The 19298-nt window shown below is 43.3% G+C and overlaps 1 protein-coding gene across 1 annotated transcript in view; it reads right to left on the bottom strand.

Annotated features, from left to right (window-relative positions):
• TMEM132B (transmembrane protein 132B) overlaps positions 1–19298 on the bottom strand; it is a 391123-nt gene that overhangs the window by 290258 nt on the left and 81567 nt on the right. Inside the window, exon 2 of the mRNA XM_032791201.1 lies at positions 6329–7217. Coding sequence (XP_032647092.1) covers positions 6329–7217 — 889 coding nt within the window. The remainder of the gene's footprint in view (positions 1–6328; positions 7218–19298) is intronic.

Here is a 19298-nt window from a genome sequence, read left to right as displayed (position 1 = left end):
GAGTATACAAATTCCCGCCCCTGACTTTAAACAATCCAGTTCTCTGATTGGTCCTCTGGTCAGGTGTTTGGTTCCCCTTTACAGGCAAAAGAAAATTAACCCTTACCTTACCTATCTACTTATGACAACATGGACTCCCACTGCAATCTTGGGCAAATTACTTAAATCTCTTTGATTCAGCTCCTCCATATGTCTCATGGTTTGAGCAGATTCATGGGAACATAGGAACTGCCATCCAACATCATGACATTGGTCCATCTAGTCCAGTATCCTGTCTCCATCACTGATGATTAACCAGTATTGTATGCATCAGAGGAAGATGCAAGAAACCCAAAACTGAACAATTACGGAATAACTTGCTCTTATGGGAAGTTTCTTCCTGACCATAAGCATAAGAGTTGTTGTAGGCCCTGAAGCATGAGAATTTATATCTATTAGACATTTTTACCCTAGCAACCTGGGGACAGTCACTCACTGTGTTTGTACAATAGGCACTGTCTAATTCTGACTGCAATATCCATGTTTCATAATAATATGGATGTTATATTACGTTTAAATGTTTAATTCATGTTTGTAAAGTGTGTGATGCTGGCACAGCAGGTGCCAGCTCTTGCCAAGACTGCAGACACGAGCTAAGAACTAACAAACTCATAGCTGGAGACTGGACCAGTTCACCTGTTTGTTAGGTAATTAGTTTTATAAGAATGTATTTAGCGTTTAGACTCTATGAATTGCGTAAGTCACTGCATGCATTAATCTCACTTGTAATGTCAGTATTCCAGGCCATAAGAAAATATGTAAGTTTTGCTTTATAACTCTGAAAACGTTTGGTCTGACCTTGCAAACCCAGACATGGGAATTTTCTCTCCCCCTTTATCCCCTACCCCCGCCCCCGCGAAGGGCCATCAAGGAACATTGCAATACAAAGGATTGGTTAATGGCCTTATCACACCTTGGAAATGCTACATACAAGGAAGCTCATCCTTTGAGCATGGAAGCTGAATGAAGGAAATAAAACAAAAAGTCACAGTAAAATTTTCCATCTCTTTGCTGTTGGAACTCTGACAGAACAAGAGACACCAAACTGAAGCCAGAGATCCTCAGGGTTATCTCCTTAGTCCGCGCTGAAAGACACTTTGAATTGGCAGACCACTACAACTCTGTGACTCAGAGGATTTAGAGAACTCATTTGGTGAGAATATGTTCACTTGTTTTAATCTGTAAATAACTCATTTTTTTCCCCAGTTAAATAAACCTGTAGATAGTTTATTACAGGATTGGATACAGGCATTATCTTCAATGTAAGATCTAGGGTACCAGCTGAGCAGGGGTAAGTCTCTTGGGACTGGAAGCAACCTGAATATGGTGTGATTTTTGGTGTAAGCAACAATTTATCATTAAGTCTAGTGTCTGGGTGGCAAGATAGGCTGGAACGTCTAAGGGGACTGTCTGTGACTCCATGGAAAGAGTGTTATAGTGATCAGGGCCATCCTTAGCCATAGGCAGAACAGGCAGCCACCTAGGGCACCACTACATCAGGGGGCATCGCTCTTCCGGGAGCCCGGACAGACAGAAAGCAGTGGAGCTTGTAAGAGCAGGGCTGCTGGGTCCTAGAGAGAGCCGAATGCAGCATAGTCTGAGGGAGGGGATTGGCTGCTGGGGTCTCTGGGAAGGGGGGTGGGGGAAGGAACCACACTGTGATTGTTGAACTCTTCCCCTGGCGTGAGGTGAGGCAGGCTCGGCGGCTCTGCAGGATCGCTTTGTGTCCCCATAACATCCATTCTCTCCCCCTGCCCCACGGAGCACCCCACCTTTCTCCCTCTCCCCACGGAGCACCCCCTCTCACCCGTCCCTGGGCTGCTACTGAGAATGAAAGTGAAGTAACTCACTTCCTTGGCAGGCAGCCAGGATTGGAATGGTCGCACAGGACTGGCTGGGGGATAGCCAGATAGCATGTGCAAAAAAATCAGACAGCGGGGTTAGGGCAATAGGTGAGCAGAGTGTCCCACTTTTATAAGGACAGTCCAATTTGGGGTCTTTTCTTATATAGGATCCTGGTGCCTGTATAAGACAAAAGCCCCAATATGGACTAGCACTATAAAATCAGGACATCTGGATCTGGTCACCTAGCTGGGGAGCATGTCCGGCGGAGCTGCACAGAGGCAGGATGAGGCTGCTGTTGCTCCATGGGTGCCCCCGTTTCCCTGAGATCAGATGCTGTGCCCTCACACCACATGGTCTGTTGGGCTGGAGCGTGGTGACCCATTGGCGTGTGATCGGACCTGAGTTTGCTGCTGCTGTGCCACTCTGCCACTCCAAGAGGTGGATTTTGGGGGTCCTAACAGTTTTCCACCTCTATCTCCTCCTCTACGCAGCTGTTGGATCAGAGGCTAGGGGGTGAGCGCAAGCATTGAAGCAGTACTGTGTTGCATTTAGATTGTCATTTAACAAATTTGTTTGCCCAAAAAAAAATGCTTGCTAACGATCCTGAATCAATTCATTTAAAAAAAAAATCAATATCTTAGCAAAAACAGAAAATTAAGTCGTTGACAAATATTTGTGACAAGTTGGTATGGGGAAGGGAGTCGGCCAGTTTGTTTCCATCAGAGAACAAAAAATGTGACTGACTTTCCTATTAGCCCTGTTACTGCTAAAATTCAGGGTCGACAACCTTTCAGAAGTGGTGTGCCAAGTCTTCATTTATCACTCTAATGTAAGGTTCACACGTGCAGTAATACATTGCAATGTTTTTAGTAAGGTCTGTTTCTAATAAGTCTATAAATAGAACTAAACTATTGTTTGTATGTAAAGTAAATAAGGTTTTTAAAATGTTTAAGAAGCTTCATTTAAAATTAAATTAAAATGCAGAGCCCCTGGACCGGTGCCAGAGGACCTGGGGCAGTGTGAGTGCCACTGAAAATCAGCTGCATGTGCACCTTCGGCACCGTGCCATAGGTTGCCTACCCCTGTGCTAAATAGAGCCCTCCAACAACTGTAATATGCTCATCTCCTTACTAGTGTATAGAGCAGTGGTTCCCAAATTTTAACAGCCCGCGAACCCCTATCACTAAATTGTGATTTGTCATGAACCCCCTCCTAAACTTAAATCCCTGAAAATATTCATTTTTAGATTTCCTCAGTGTGATGGATGCCCCAACTGCCCGCCCCTCTCTTCCTGGGGCTCAGGCTGGGGTTTGGGCTGCTGGCTCCCCCGCTGACGGGGGCAGGGCTCAGGTTGCCAGCTCCAACTGCCCAGCCCCACCCTTCCTGTTACTCGGGCTGCCAGCCCCGCACAGAGCACTAGGGTTCAGGCTGCCGGCTCCCTTGCTAACCCTTGGGACTCGGGCTGCCGGCATCACTCTCCCTGGGGTTTGGGCTACCAGCCCCACGCGGAGCACTGGGATTTGGGCTGCCGGATCCCTCGCTGACCACCGGAATTTGGGCTGCCAGCCCAAACTGCCCGGCCCTGCTCTCCCTGGGGCTTGGGGTGCCTGCCCTGCAACTGGGTCCCACCTGCTGTCTCCAATGCCCGGGGTCCTCTGGACGCCATTAATGAAATTTTTCTGGTGAACCCCCAATAACATTCTGCAAACCCCCAAGGGTTCGCAAGCCCCAGTTTGGGAACTACTGGTATAGAGCAGGGGTAAGCAAGCTACGCACACATGCCAAAGGTGGCATGCCAGCTGATTTTTGATGCTCTGGGGTTCTGGCTGCTGCCCCATTGCCAGCCAAGGTCCCGGCCACCAGCCCCACTCAGCACCCGCTGCTGGCCTGGGGACCCCAAGGAACCCCAGGCTGGCAATGGGCTAAGCAGGCCGGTGGCTGAGACCCCAGCTGAGCCACTCAACCCACTGTCGGCCTGGGGTTCCATTCACTCAGCTGGCAGCGGGCTGAGCGGGACTAAATTCAACAAAATAGGAAAACAAGAGCAACTAATGACAAAGTGCAAGAACCTAGACAGCCTCCTGAAGCACGGTGATAGTTTTGATTTAAATGGACTTGAACTGTACGAAGAATTGAGTACACTGTCATCAATGTTGCCACATGCAAAATCAGTTATTGACATTGTACAGTTTACTCATACCCGCAAACTTGTTGAGATATATATATATCCTAATGTGTACATTGCCACTCGTAGTCTACTGACAATTCTTGTAACAGCAGCATCAGGAGAACGGAGTTTCTCAAAACTAAAGCTCATTAAAAACTATCTCCGCTCTACGAGTCAGGAACACTTGACTAGTCTTGCTATTCTTGCAAGCGAACAAGACATCACTTTGTCTTTGTCATACAATGACATTACTGATTTTGCAGCCAAAAAACCCAAAAAATTGCTTTTAATTAAAAACAAATCCTTGTTTCAATACCTCTTCACAGAAATTTCCAATAAAATGTTGACAAATTAAAAAAAAATATATTATTTGCATCATTCTGTCAAATCAGAATTTTTTCTATAGTGCTAGTCCATCAGCATTACAGTGTGCTTAACTAAATTAAACTGGTTTTAATAACATGCATGTGGCAAGTTTTCCAATACTGTAAGCTTATGTTTGTGTTGCTCAGAGCAAGTCAGGTACAGGGGCACCAATTTAATAATCCTGCATAGGGCACCATAAATCCTAAGGATGGCCCTGATAGTGACCCAGGAGTTTACATGTGTTACTGGCTTGGTGAAATAGAAGTGATAGAACACACCACCAGTTTGGGTGTCTGCCTGGTTTTTGTCAGTCTGGCTTGAGATAGGCGCTCATAGTCGTGAGCCAATCCAGACAGCGTGACAAAGTGCTTGGAAGAAGAAAGGTGCTGGCATAAGGTTTGTTATTCATTCACTTTGCATCTTTTTCACAGATAGTATGTTTCTGTCACTTAGCACCGGCACCTTCTTAGACTTAAAAGCGAGGAGTAAAAATGTGTCTAAGTTGCCAGTGTGTATTGCAACTCCTCTTTTCCCTAGTGCTTAACACTCTCGGTATGACACTTTCCAATTACCTCTTGCCCTTTCTAGCCCTCAAGTCTGGCTCCTATTTCTCCGAGTTGTGCCTCTGTGTAGCTCTTAACCAAAACTAACAGTTCAAGGCATGGCAATAAATACACAGCACTAACCCTCATGCTGATTAAGAGTGTCTGAAATCAGGTCTGTGCAACTCAACAGTTATCAGATAAAACTGGAATTCACTAATAAAACCAGTTGGAAAATTTCAAGAATTACAACGTTTCACCCCCCCAAAAATGGGGGGAAAGTTGCCACTAAAATGTTCACAAAAAATTTTTCTGTTTTCCAATCATTTCTAGTCAAGAACCAAGAAGCAGATTCCAATTTTGAGAGGTAGACAAAGAAAAACATATTTTTAGTGGGTTAATTTTTTCGTTTTCCCCTTTGCTGTTCAATGGAAACGTACCATGCCACAAGCAAACAATCATTTGAGCTTGAAAATAAAGAAAATACTACTAAGGGGAGGAAGGATGGTTGGTCTTGTTTTTAAAACACTGAATTGGGATTCAGACAATCTGGTTTCAAATCCTGGCTCTGCCACGCATTTCCAGCGTGATCTTGGGCAAGTGTACACTGCCCTGCAATTCAGACTACAGGGGATGTAAATAGCACTGCCTATCAAAGTGCTGCACTGTAACTCCCCCTAGTGGATGCTACAGGCACAAACTAAAAGGACTGCAGACTACGATAATGCAAACTAGGAACGTTTTACATTCAGGCCCGCAGCATCTGCAAGGATTTACAACGCAACACTTTGCTGTGCACCACTCTTCACACCCCCATAATCTGAACTGCAGGGCAGTGTGGACAAACTCTTAATCCCTGTGTCTCAGTTCCCCATCTGTAAAAAAAAATATGGGGATAACATTTCCCCACCCTGTGGGAGTGTTGTGAGGAGCAAGAAAAATACTTCAGAGGTGCTCAGATACTGTGATAATAGGTTCTATAAAAGTAGGTGGATTAAAGCTACATCAAAGCAGTGGGACATGCCAATTATAAAAATTTCTCTAGCAAAATGGACAGCCATAGTCAATCATTCTGGCTGGCCTACAGGAGGTATAATGAGTAGAAGGCAAAGTCAGTTAAACTCGTCATAATCAATAACACATTTTATAAGAAAGTCATACAAATATTAATGGCACAGCCTTCAAAGTCAGCTTCCAGGTGCCAAATCCTATTATACTCACAGACACTTAAAGAACACTTATAATTTTCTCCCAAGCGGTAGGCCAAATCTTGAAGTCCACTGAATCAATGGATCTATACCTGGGATGCACTCAGCCCCTGTTTGCTGGATTATTTAAATATATAAAGTATTTTTTAAAACACACTTACCTTAATATAAACTGATCTGCTAGGGAGTCACCAGTAAGGGACACATGAAAGGTTACTATGTCACCTTCCTTGACAGGGTTGAGTGGTAAGTGGATCATGACGTTCTCATCTAGACTCAGCGAAGATTGTTTTAGTTTGTCTTGAGTTGGATAAAAAATGATGCTACCAATCCTCTCCACTGGCGGTAAAGCCTCATGTGCGTGATCTTGATCTGCATGGATGTTTTTTTCCCATTTTGCATCCTCAGGAGAACATTCCTCATCTGTTGCATACATCTTATAGAAGAGCTCCACAGTCATGCCTTCCAAAAAGGCTGCTGTTTGCTCATGCTCCAAAACCAATGGTGGAGGTGAGCTGAACCAGCTCGGCGCTAATTCCAGTTCTGCAACACATAATCCTAGATGACCTTTCAACCTACAGCTGGCCACAGCTTCTCTAGTCTCCAGGAAAGCAAACATCTTCACACAGGGCAATCTCTCTGCAGAATCATAGTCATCCCAGTCCTTTCCAGCAATATAGAACAAGGCTTGCACTTTAGGTCTGTTGGAATATATTGAGCTGTCAATTATGTGTGATTTTAATTTCCAATTAAATGTGAATTCATTAGCAAAACCAAAAGGAGCAGAAGGCAGCATTAGGTCCTCGGGAACAACTTGTTCCACTGAAAAAGGTCCGTAAGTTGCATTTACTACAGGTGGTTGCTTGGCTTTGTATATGAAGAATGACTCCACCCTCGCCTGCAAACTGGAGTTCCTCATGATATCTTGATTGGCTTCTTTGAGGAAGAAGGAAACATCAGCACTGGAGATGTGATAGCTCATGGGAAGATATACTGGCAGGTTTGAAAATCTCTGTGTGCTGTCCATGACTCCTCCTCGGCTTTCCACCACTGCAAACCAAAGGAAAAAGAAAAAGAAAAACAGAAAAAGAATTCTAATATTTACTTAACAATTTTTCTTCAGTTCCTCCCAGAAGCAATTATTTACTATAGATCATTATTGTTAGTCACCATTAAAAAACACTTACATGTTGTCACCATGAAGGTAACATTGCTCACTATTAGACCTGACATGCCAATACTTAACATTCCATTGCTCCTGTAGTGCCCCTTGTAAAGTTTGCCATAAGGCCTTGATCCAAAGCTAACTGAAGTAAATTGAGTTTTGGATCAGGCACTGGTAGCAGACTTAAGGCCAGGTTCTAGTTTGGATTTCACAAAACCTTATTGGTTGGATTTTCACAACCAAATGAAACCCATGAGTTCTGCAGATCCAAGTTCCAATCAGAGTGACAGGATGTTCTGATTTTATAGGGAGAGTCCCGATTTTTGGGTTGGTTTGTTTGTTTTTAATATAGGCTCCTATTACCCCCACACACACTCCATCCTGATTTTTCACACTTGCTGTCTGGTCACCCTAGTGCCAATGCATATAAAGCACCACACTTTGGGGGATTAGCAGTTAATAAAACAAAAGTTTTATGTTTTGACCAACAACATCTCTAACAGGAAAAGTCAGACCATCTAGGGATTGCAAATCTGCATCAATCCTGATTTGGTTTTGAAAACTATGAACAGGAACAGTTCAGACAAGGGTTCCACTTAGAACTGGTTTGAAGCCTTTAGATGGAATACTTTTTGCAATCAAAATATTTCCACAGATACTTATGAATTTTGAGGGAGTTTCAGTGGGATGGTCTCTCAGGGCCACAGACAGAGAGATGAAGCCTGATCTTTCTGCTCCAAAAACCAGATGTTTTGACGTACACCTCCTATCTCGATATAACGCTGTCCTGGGGAGCCAAAAAATCGTATTGCGTTATAGGTGAAACTGTATTATATTGAACTGCTTTGATCTGCCGGAACGTGCAGCCCCGCCCCCCCCAGGGGGCTGCTTTACTGCGTTATATCTAAATTGGTGTTGTATTGGGTCGTGTTATATCAAGGTAAAGGTGTAATTCCATGTCACAAAAACCTTCTAAAGGGTTTGGTTTTGTTCCAATGAGGAAGGAAAAAATTTCAAAACCCTGAAAATATCAGAAAATGGATTGGTCATCCTCCACCCAGCTCTAATTCATTTTTTTTTCTACCACAAAACATTCCAGGGGTGGGGAGGAGTCAGGGGAGAAGAGAGGGAGATGAAGAGACATAGATTGCAAGGTCTTGGTTTGGACCCATCTCAAATGAATAGTGAAGTATAGTCCAAATTGACTAGAATACTAAAAGAAAAGAAAAAAAAATCACGTCTTCTAAACTATCTTTTTTTTTTATTTTATGGCAAAAGTCCAGTAAAAGCTGATCCTCTGGGAATAATACCAAACACATACAGAATCCAACTTATTCAATATGAAGCAGTTCCATAATGTGAAGAGATAGCAGGAACAATGACAGATTCTAAGGCCAAACCTCTTACAGTCTATATCTAAATCTCAGGGTGCAAATGTAACGTTTGTCATTGTTGGTTACAGAAGATGCACAATGCTACAGCAAAATTTACACCTGTTACATGCTAGATGACTCAGATATTGTCAGCCAAAATTTAGCACTGATAAAAACTAATATTTAAGCTGCCTTTTCAAGTTCTGTATTTAACAAGGCTACATTTCTTGAAGATGTGTTATAAGACAAATCTCTTCATCTATTCACCCTTGACTTTGTTTCATCCTTGTTCTCTTAAAATTCCACTCATTTATTTTTGATTGATTTTTTTCCTATTGCTTATTTAATCCCTCCCCCATTTTATTATAAAATATCTTTTTTTTTTTTAAATGTGGTCACCAAACTGCTTTTCCCCTGCATGCACAACAAAGTATAAAAACATCATAACATGCATTAGCGAAAGACAATATTCATGAAAATCATCCCCTCTCCTGCAGACAGCTTAGCAGCGATACTACCACTATGGGTTTAATTGTGGCTTTGCTACAAATTCCAAGTAAACGGCAGTGAAGTTGTGATGCTCTGGAGCCATACTGGGACTCAGAGGACACGTCTACACTGCAGTTGGGAGGTGCGCCGGTAGCACGCATCGACATACCCAAGCTAGCTTTGATCAAACCAGCTCCTGAAAGTAGCAGCATGGCCACCATGGCACAGGAAACAGCACGGGCTAGCCCACCCGGACCCTGAGTCCATACTCGAGTTGCCATGGCTGTGCTGCTATTTTTAATGAGTTTAGTTATGCCGGCATGTGCTGCAATCACACCTCCCACTCGCAGTTTGGGCACTGAGTCACAAGCTGGTTCCTCCCTTGCTCCTGGGACAAAGTGATCTGTAGTGTATCAGGGGGTAGCGGTGTTAGTCTGTATCCACAAAAAACAACAAGGAGTCCGGTGGCACGTTAACCGTACACACAGAACAAATTATATCCCATTGTAAAACCAGCATACCCCCTCCCAGCTCCATGCATGATGCACAAGAAGGGAAGCCCACGCCAGAGAGTGAGGGGATCCTGACAACCCCTGTGGAGGACCACAGCCAGGGTCACCTTCTAGCTCTTTCATTGTCAGTCACTCTCGGGACGAGAAAAGGCATGTTAATCGCTTCACTTCTGCAGTTGTCTTCATACAGGGGAGAACCAAGGGGTAGCTGAGGAGCGCCCTGAAGGATGCAGTGGTTGGAGAAAATAACCTTCTATGAGAAGTCATAGGCTAGGCTGGGTGCAAAAGCAACTGTGGGAGATGATAGGACTTGGAGGGGTAGCGTGAGATGGAGCAAGAGAGGCAGGCAGAAAAGGAGAAGCAACATAGGCAGCTGCTACACATGACCCCATGTGCTGGCTAGCCTAAGAGAGGATCTGCAGCTGTCAGTCATGCCAGGGGGTGGGATAGATAGGCAGCCATCAGAAGGTGGGGGAGGAATGCCAAGGACAGCCTGCTGGGCACAGGGAACCCGCAGAGCCAACTAATAAGATGGTTCAGTGAAAACACCAGGAGATCAAGCAGTAGCAACAGTAGAGCCCTACAATTGCTATAGCATTTGGGAGAACAAAACATTCAGGGCCCGCTGGTGCTTCTTGGGTTGACCCAGCCCCGACCACCACAGTATAAATACTGTCACTCCTTTGCCTAACAAGAAAGCTCTTCGATGATCATGCTGCAGGATTTGACCTGTCTTATTTATATCAGGAAATTCCAAAAAAAAAAGTTCGAAATGACCAGTAGCTCCAAAGCCTATTCTAGTCACCAAGGAACATTTTAGCAGCTCCATTACTGCACTGCTATTTATAGAGTACCTTGACACAGCAAGATAGGCCATGGCAGGAACTGAAATTGCAGCTTTCAGTAGCTTTAAGTGAACTTTGTTCTCGTTAAAGCAGAGGGGTAGAGTTGTTTGTTTCTTTGCTGAAAAATCAAATTTCAGGCAAGTGTCTTCAGTGAACTAACTGAAGATATATCTAGCTGTATCTGAAGGCAATGCTTTTCCAAAGTCTCATTCATCATCAAATTATCCAGCTGTACAGATAATAAGCAAAGGACATACAGCAGGAAGGTATCTTCTGATTTCCGACAAAGATGTTAAACTTTGTCTTCTCCCAGGACAAACCAGATTCCTGGGGAGATTTAGACAGTGGTACAATTCTAGGAACTACAAAGAAATTGGAAAAGGATGTGAGGCTTAAATATACTCACATTTACATTATAGCAAGTTTTATCACCTTTTTACACAGATGTTTTATTTCTCTCAAATATTGATTTACAGGAACTTTAAAAGGTATGTCTCTCCCCTTCCCTGATTTCATTAGAGTGGTGGCAGTCAACGCATCTTCTGACACATTGGTGGGAAGCCGAGGATTCTATCCTGCTATAATTCAAATAAAATGAGACAATTTTTGTCTGAAAGCTTATACGGGAAGCCATAAACAAAATATGATATCTGAATTGAGCAGCATTTTATGATGCTGTCTGAACACCTAAAAAGAAATACTTTATACCACAATGGGCCCCCACCCCTCCACTTTAATTCCAAGATTCAGCATTGTAGCATAAATCACTTTACAGTAGCAGTCAGAAATGGGACCCTGTTCCAGCTTTAGGCATTGCAACAAAACAACTATTAAAATCGCCTGTTCTTTAAATGACAGCTTCAGTGACAGCAGGAGAGAAGAACATTATTTGGTCCTATTTAAAGTAATAAAATAAAGAAGAGCAATGGTGGGAGAGAACTAGCAGAGTAGCAGGGAACTTCCCCAGAGCATGGTGCTATTTCAAAGCCAGACACACGTCACTGTGGTACTAATAGAAGAGGAGGGGCCAGGGAAAAAAGAACTGCACATAAACACCACACACAAGAATTAGGCCAAAATCAAAAGTGACCTGTGATTTTGGGTGCCCAACCTGAGATGCCTTAAAAGGGATTGATTTTCTTTCACAGGGCAGGGCAGGGCTGAGGGGGCTGGAACCATCTGTACAGTACGGGTGCTGAGAGCCATCGAACCAAACTGAAAAATCCTGTATAGAATGGAAACCACTTCAAGTCGAGGGGCACGGCAGCACCCTTAGTTCCAGCACCTCTGGATCAGGCTCTCAGCACTTTCTGGAAATCATGCCCCTTTATCATGTTTCCAGTTGGTCTCCCAAAAAATGAGTCACCCGTGAAAATCTTGGCCCTTCATTTTTGTGATAATACGCTGCTCTTCAGTGTAAGGAAGTAGGATTTGCCCTGTCACATCAGATTGCTAGACCATGAGGCAGGGTACAATGTGGCAAAGATGAATACCTGATTCATCAGAGGAAGCATGCAAAAAAAAAAAAAAAAAAAAAAAAATGCTTTTAATGCACTTTCCCAATTGTGCCTGGGGAAGAGGTTTCCTTCATGACTCTTCCCATGATCAGTTTATGCCTTTAAAAAAGGAGATTTGCTCTCCCTTCTTTGCACATTGTTAGTTTTTACATTATCCAGATTGTTCTAAATCCAGCTATAGCACTTGACCCTGAACCAATGCTATAATGAAACATAACACAACAGTAAAAACAACAGCAAATTCATAGCGGAACATCACAGTAAGCAATGAGAATCAGTCTTTTCTCTAACTCAAGGTTTCATCAAAGGAAGATCATGCAGGCTGAGGGTAAGATATCAAAATGAAGCTCCCAACCAGACCAAGGACACCCATGAAATTCATATAGAGTATTTCAGAGACTTAACATATTATTCTAATTAACAGACAAAACAACCACTGTAACATTACTAAGATCATGGCAGCTGAATGTCAGCATTGTAAATCACTGAATCTAAGTTGTTTTGAAAAGAGTCTGTCAAAACGCATTTCTCCTTAGAATAAAACAAAAATGGCAAATCCTCCAATAGCCGAATGGAAGCCTGCCCAAAACTGAGCTCTGAACTTGTGAGCAATGCCCTCCTAGATATGGAAGAGATACTGGGGAAAATACAGAAATATGTAGCTTTGTAAATATTATTCTGAAAGCAAATAGAGGGACCAATGCCGTACTCACAAAGTCAGTGGGAGCTTTGCCTTTCAATACAAAAGGGAGCAGGATCGGGTGTTTTGAGACCGTTAAGCTACTCTGCTACATGAAAGAGGAATACATTCAAGTAATACTTGCTGGCACTGCATTATATGGTCAATGGCTCACCTGGCTTTCTGGAAGATATAGAGCTTGTCTAGATACAGGGAAAGTGACCAGTATAGCGATTCTGCAGTAACTCTCCTTCTCAACACTATTCCTCAAAAATAGTGACTTTATTCTAGACTGCGGAAGGAATTACTGTGCTTTAGAAGGGTGGGGCAGGGTGGGGCCGGGTAAACCCCTTGAATGCCCTGCTAAAATGCTGGCTAAGCCCTGCTTTTTGGTAAGGAGGCCAAGTGCAGGGGCTCGGGCAGCCAGCAGAGGGCCCAGCTGCAGGCCCTAATGAGGGTTGACTAACAGCAATGACTTGAGTCAAATGCAAGAAGCTGGGAGGGCTATAAAAGCCCTGAGGAAAGCTCAGTCAGGATGCTAGCCTGAGAGGAGACAGCAGGGCTATATCTCTGTCTCCCCACCTAAGGAAGGGGGCCTCATGGGCCAGCAGACCCTGAGGAGGGTCTAAATGTGAATAACTGTTGAGGGAACAAAGTGGAGTTGCACTGTAAATAATGACACAAGGGTGAAGCACTGAAGAAGGCATGAGGACTATCTATTTAACCAGCCAACACAGGGCACAGGCACAAGAGAGTGAATCCTGTGACAAAGTGAAATCATTATTCTGGAATGTAGCCACCTTTATTTTGGAACAGAGTGTCCACACGGTGGAGGTATTCCAGAACAGCTAAATTACACCAGAAGTGCACTTCTGAAATAGCTATACTGGTCAATTTCCCCCATGTAGACAAAGCCTAAGACTCAACGCACTTAGGCCTGATTTTTGCCACAAAGCCACCACTCTGCAGTGGGGGTATGCAAGACAACCTGCCCCACCGGGAACTCATAATGGCATTGGGCATGAATCTCTGGTTCCACTAGAACATAAGAACAGCCATACTGGGTCAGACCAAAGGTCCATCTAGCCCAGTATCCTATCTTCAGACAGTGGCCAATGCCAGATGCCCCAGAGGGAATGAACAGAACAGGTAAACATCAAGTGATCCATCCCCTGTTGCCCATTCCCAGCTTCTGGCAAACAGAGGCTAGGGACATTCTGGCTAATAGCCATGGACAGACCTATCATCCATGAACTTATCTAGTTCTTTTTTTAACCCTGTTATACTCTGGTCAGTGTGGCTCTCCATCACACCTTTTCACTGATCTTTCCCCCAACCATCCACTTCAACTGTCTAGTGTAGAGGCAGGGGGACACAGACACGTCCTCTCTCTTCTGAGAGGACAGCACTGACACTGACACTAGATAGGAGCACTCCCCCAGATAGTGACTACTTCCTGGGAAAAGTACACACTTGGGTGGAAGGTTTCTTTGAATGTCTCCCACAGCCACACAGGGCTGGTCACAATCTAGCCCTTAGTTTCTAGTTAATTTGCTTTTATGTCCTCCAACTATTAAATGTTTAGTATATTCCCATGTGCATATAGCACAATACCTAAAATAGCAGCCAGATTTAGCAGGGTATTTCATTAGCAGTTATTTCATTGACAGTCACATCTTGACATGAATTTACAGCAGTCTATTGATGAAATTTTGTGCACACGTGGTCATATAATCAAACAGTACTTTTTCACCAAATATTGTGTGATTGTGAGAGTAGAGTGCCTAACTAAAATAATATAGCCATTGAGCACTGGCAGCCACCCTGTGCTCCAAAATTCAAGCTTTCATTTAAAAAAAAGAAGGAAAAAAAAAAGTGTCATTGTGGTTAAGAAGATATTCCAGATCTCAGCCAAACACAAATCTGGTATCTGCCCGAGTCTGCATACTATCTGAAACAATAAGCCAGGTCTATACTAGAAACATTTAGAAAGTCAGTATAGTAATGGAGCTTAGGAGTGTGGCAAAAGCCCTAGTGTGAATTCAGTTATACTGGCATTAATGTGTTTTTGCCAGCATAGTTTATTTCCCTAAGCAGCTAGTTTAACCTACAATGGCAAAAGCACATTTTTGCCAGTTTAACTGCGTTCACACTAGAAGAGTTTGCTGATATAGCTATACCGCCAAACCTTTTCTAGAGCAGACCTAGTCTAAACAAATGAAGTGTGAATTATTCCCACTCCCCTCAATTGGCAGTTAAAACCATTAATTATTTCACTGCTGATCAAAGCACGAAAGAAGAGGAATGATTTTATTGTGAAGATCTGCATAACCCACTGTGAGCAGAGATATCCCTGAGTGGGAAGAGGTCAGGCTGTGCAAGTATAACACTGACCGACCCCGGTTGTCAGTGGGAGGGATTGAACCTGGGACCTCTGGAGCTTAGTGCAGGAGTCTCTACTGCATGAGCTAAAAGCACCTGGCTTTTAGCTAAGGCTGTAGCAGGCTCATTAATCTCTAAGTGGTCTTGGTGCCAGTAGAGGGGGACAGAACATCACACCCAGGAGGTGGGTGGGTGGGTTACACAAGGATTTAAGGAGCCTGGGAGCATACCAATAACTTGTCTTTCCCTCCTCCCCCCACCCACCACCCATGTGATTCATAAATGTAATATGATAGCCATGAGAGATTTGGTGGTGAGATTCATTCCATTTTACTCTACAGGAGTTCCTGTGACTTATCCTAATGGCTTTCTGAAAGCTTCTTTTTCTTTCCGCTAGCATCCTTCCCTCAAAGGATACAAACGGCATCACTCAGGCCATATCTATACTATGGGGATAGCCCCATAGAGAGGGCGCTGTAGCTATCCCAGCATAACTCCACAGTGTAAACACATCCTATGGTGACAGAAGGGTGTTTTCCAATCTCTGCAGGAATGTCACCTCTTCAAGTGATGGTAGCTAGGGCATGTCATAGCTTTCCTACTCAGATTTGAACCTTAGCGTTCATAAACTGAGAAGGAAAGCTATGACATGGTGGCAGAGGTGGGATACGAACCCATGCCATCGAAATTAACCCTTAGCTATCTGTTTATGACAGGGCACCAGAAGCATTTTTCCATCTACCAGCGGTGTCTAAACCAGGGATTAGGCTGGCATAGCTACAGCACTCAGGAGTGTGGATTTTTCACACCACTGAGAGCCAGAGGTATAGTGACCTAAATTTTACGACTAGACCAAGCCTGACTCAAAAATAAATCTTAAACTGTTATGTATTTGAATCAGCTCCACAGTAAAATACATGGGCGCTAGAGAGAAAAAAAAATCTTAAAACATCAAACTAATACAATAATTCCTTCCACTTCTGATTGAGTAACTTTTGGCAGAAGTTATACTGAAAGAGTATCCAAGAGATAGCTAGGAAGGGCTGGCAGACCTTCATTACACTAAGTTAAAGCCCGTCCAGTAGCACTCACTGTATATACCATGGGGCGGGGGAAGCTGTAGGACCCCACTCAGCCCTCCTAACTCCCACTAGTTTCAACTGGAGTTTGATAGGATAGAAATAATTGAACAGAGCTCTAACCAGCGTGCACTGATTACTTTGGATATAGGCTCAGGTCTTGATTTTGGCATGGCAAAATGTTGCTAGTCAGGCATTTGCGTTGCAAAACCAAGGCAACAAAGGGGAGGTGGACAAAAAAACCAAATCCATTTTATCTCAAACCCCAAAACTGCAGTAAGTTTAAAATAGCTGGTTCTGATTTGAGTCTGTATCTAATGTATCTCTCTTTACAAGGTCAGTCAGCCACTATTTGCCCAGATTTTTGGCACTGAAATATGGGTGTCTCTTTTTTACCGGTCTCTTTTTTTCCATCTTAGTTTTTGTTCTTACATTGCATGCTTATCTTTGCTGAATGCGCCTATGGCATGAAAAATACATGAAATCAACATCCGTGTCCTTAGAAAAATTTTGCCTACTGAGCTTTTCTTCAGTGCAAAATCCAACAGTTACACAGGCAGATGAAACCCACAGCCCAGCCACCTGTTTAGTAAAGAGAGTTTAATTATCATTTCTAGCACCACACTACCTCTTGTGCCTGTATTGCTTAGCCAAAACACAAAGTTGGACTGGGAAGTTTCCGAGTTGGTGTTCACTGTTAGTATGCGGGAACAACATTTGGCACTGTCACCCATACTGACAGACACGTGCATAGAGCAAGGCCACACACAGATTGTAATAAAACCCTACTGATTGAAAGACTGCCCATAAATCTTATTAAAGTAATCCCCTCCCTGAACCCAGATTATTACTTTCACCTTTATGGTAGAATAAAAATTAATTTTCGCAGCTATAAGTATATGATAAGAAGGCATCGCTTGAGACTAAATAAAGATTATAATTAACTCTGACTGAATAAATCTAAATTTAACTTGGGCTAGCAATTTGTTTTCATACGCACCCTTCAATGACTGATTGAATAGGTACGGCGGGATTAGCGTCCCATATAAATTCCACCATTGTTGGCAGTAATACTGGAGAAGCAAGGCACAGCTGTAATCCAACACCCAAAAGGCCCAGAGATTAACTCAGGTTCTCTACCAGGTAAAAAAAGTTTGGAGAACCACAAGGAAACAAGGCACATGATTCATACTAGTCCAGTTTAGGAAGGGCAACTCTGAGAACTCTGGACTCAGGGAAAGGTAAACAGTCTCTAAGGAAACTGCTCATTGTGTCCTGTAGGTCACCACTTCATTATTCTGCATTTGCGTGCGCATTGTCTAGGAAGATACTAGTCTACAGCTTGCTTAGCTGTAGAGAGGAGTTTCTATTGTTTATTCTCACACCCACCCTCGCCAGGAGATAAACTGCAGAGCTATGCAATAAATAACGTTATTGTGAACATCCAGCTGATTCACTCCCAAAGATGTAGGGCTTGTCTACACAGGAAAATTTCTTTTTGAAGTCAACCAGCCTCAGAAACGTAGAATTCCCTCCCAAATGTGGAATTCCCTCTCAAAATTAACCCTACCCAAAATTAACCTCACCCAAGCCCAAGACAGGCAAGATTCAGCCCTACATCAGCAGATTTTCTGAACCTAAGTTTGTCACACTTGCAAAGTTGGATATCTAGCATCCCTGCAAGGCTAGGAACAGGAGCTTTATTCCACTGGGAAGGAGAGATTCCCCCTTTCCTATACTATGGTGCACTCGCTTCACACTCTGGAATAGCCTGAGATCCTAGCCATGAAACCAGCGATGTTTGTAAGTGTAAGAAATCAATTCTACGTTATTTTTGAGGTTTTATGGCTCCCCGGGAGCCCTGTATAGTGGGGAACATGGTAACTAAGGCACTTGTTTTATTGGCCAAGTAATATCAAAAAATAGACCCAGTAAAAAAAATGTTTAAAGCTCTTTAAAACATTCATAAAATAGCTTTTCCTGAAACACATTCTGCTGGTTTCACTATCTGTGAGTTGTGCACAGCACCCATCCCAAACTCATGCTGATGAAACTTTTATACCATCACATATTCCATTTATGAAGCTCTCATATTTTTTTTATCCAAAGAGTTTTTCTTGTTATAAACATTGATTCAAAACACATTTCATAGAAGAAGTTGTTGAACCAGCAAATGTAAATTATGTTCAACGATTATTTTTATTTGCACAGAGGCAGCAGCTAGTAGCCCCAGTCATGGCCCAAGACCCCATTGTGCCAGGTGCTGTACGAACACCGGTATTCTTCCTAGCCACTGCTAGTAAGGCAGGTTTTTTTTAATCTAAACACCAACTGACAACCCTGCAGCCTCTCTTTCCAAATAATTTTGGTAATTAATTGATCTTTGACTATTAGCGGTAAATATGCCTGATGAGATGTTAGATGGGAATGGGATCTGAATTACTACAGAGAATTCTTTCCTGGGTATCTAGCTGGTAAGTCTTGCTCACATGTTCAGGGTTTAGCTGATCACTATATTTGGGGTCGGGAATGAATTTTCCTCCAAGACAGATGGGTCCGAGGCCCTGGGGGTTTTTCACTTTCCTCTGCAGCGTGGGGTATGGGTCACTTGCTGGAGGATTCTCTGCACCTTGAAGTCTTTAAACCATGATTTGAAGACTTCAGTAGCTCAGACGTAGGTTACGGTTTTATTACAAGAGTGGCTGGGTGAGATTCTGTGGCTTGTGTTGTGCAGGAGATCAGACTAGACTATCATAATGGTCCCTTTTGACCTTAAATTCTATGACTCTAATAGGTCAAAACCAACAAAATCCCATCAAAATGAAAGTGGCCTTTTCAATGCGTGAGTCACGTGGGAATGAGGCACACAGTAAGTAGTAGAAGTGACTTTTTAATAAAGGGCCGGTGGTAAGCATGGGGTAGAGAGGCCTGTTTGAAAATTAGAAACACACTCTCTATCCCCAAAACCGCCAGGCAGAAATGCACTGAGACATTTAGATTAGCATTTTTACACCATCCCTCTTTAATTCCTCCCCCCACTGACAAATGCAAGGGAGCTCTTTTGAGAGCTAAGATTTTAGAGCTCACACG

This window comes from Chelonoidis abingdonii, chromosome 22 (genome assembly GCF_003597395.2).
Source record: "Chelonoidis abingdonii isolate Lonesome George chromosome 22, CheloAbing_2.0, whole genome shotgun sequence".
NCBI lineage: Eukaryota > Metazoa > Chordata > Testudines > Testudinidae > Chelonoidis > Chelonoidis abingdonii.
Note: the sequence above shows the minus strand (reverse complement) of the source record. Positions and strands in the feature narration are given on the sequence as shown.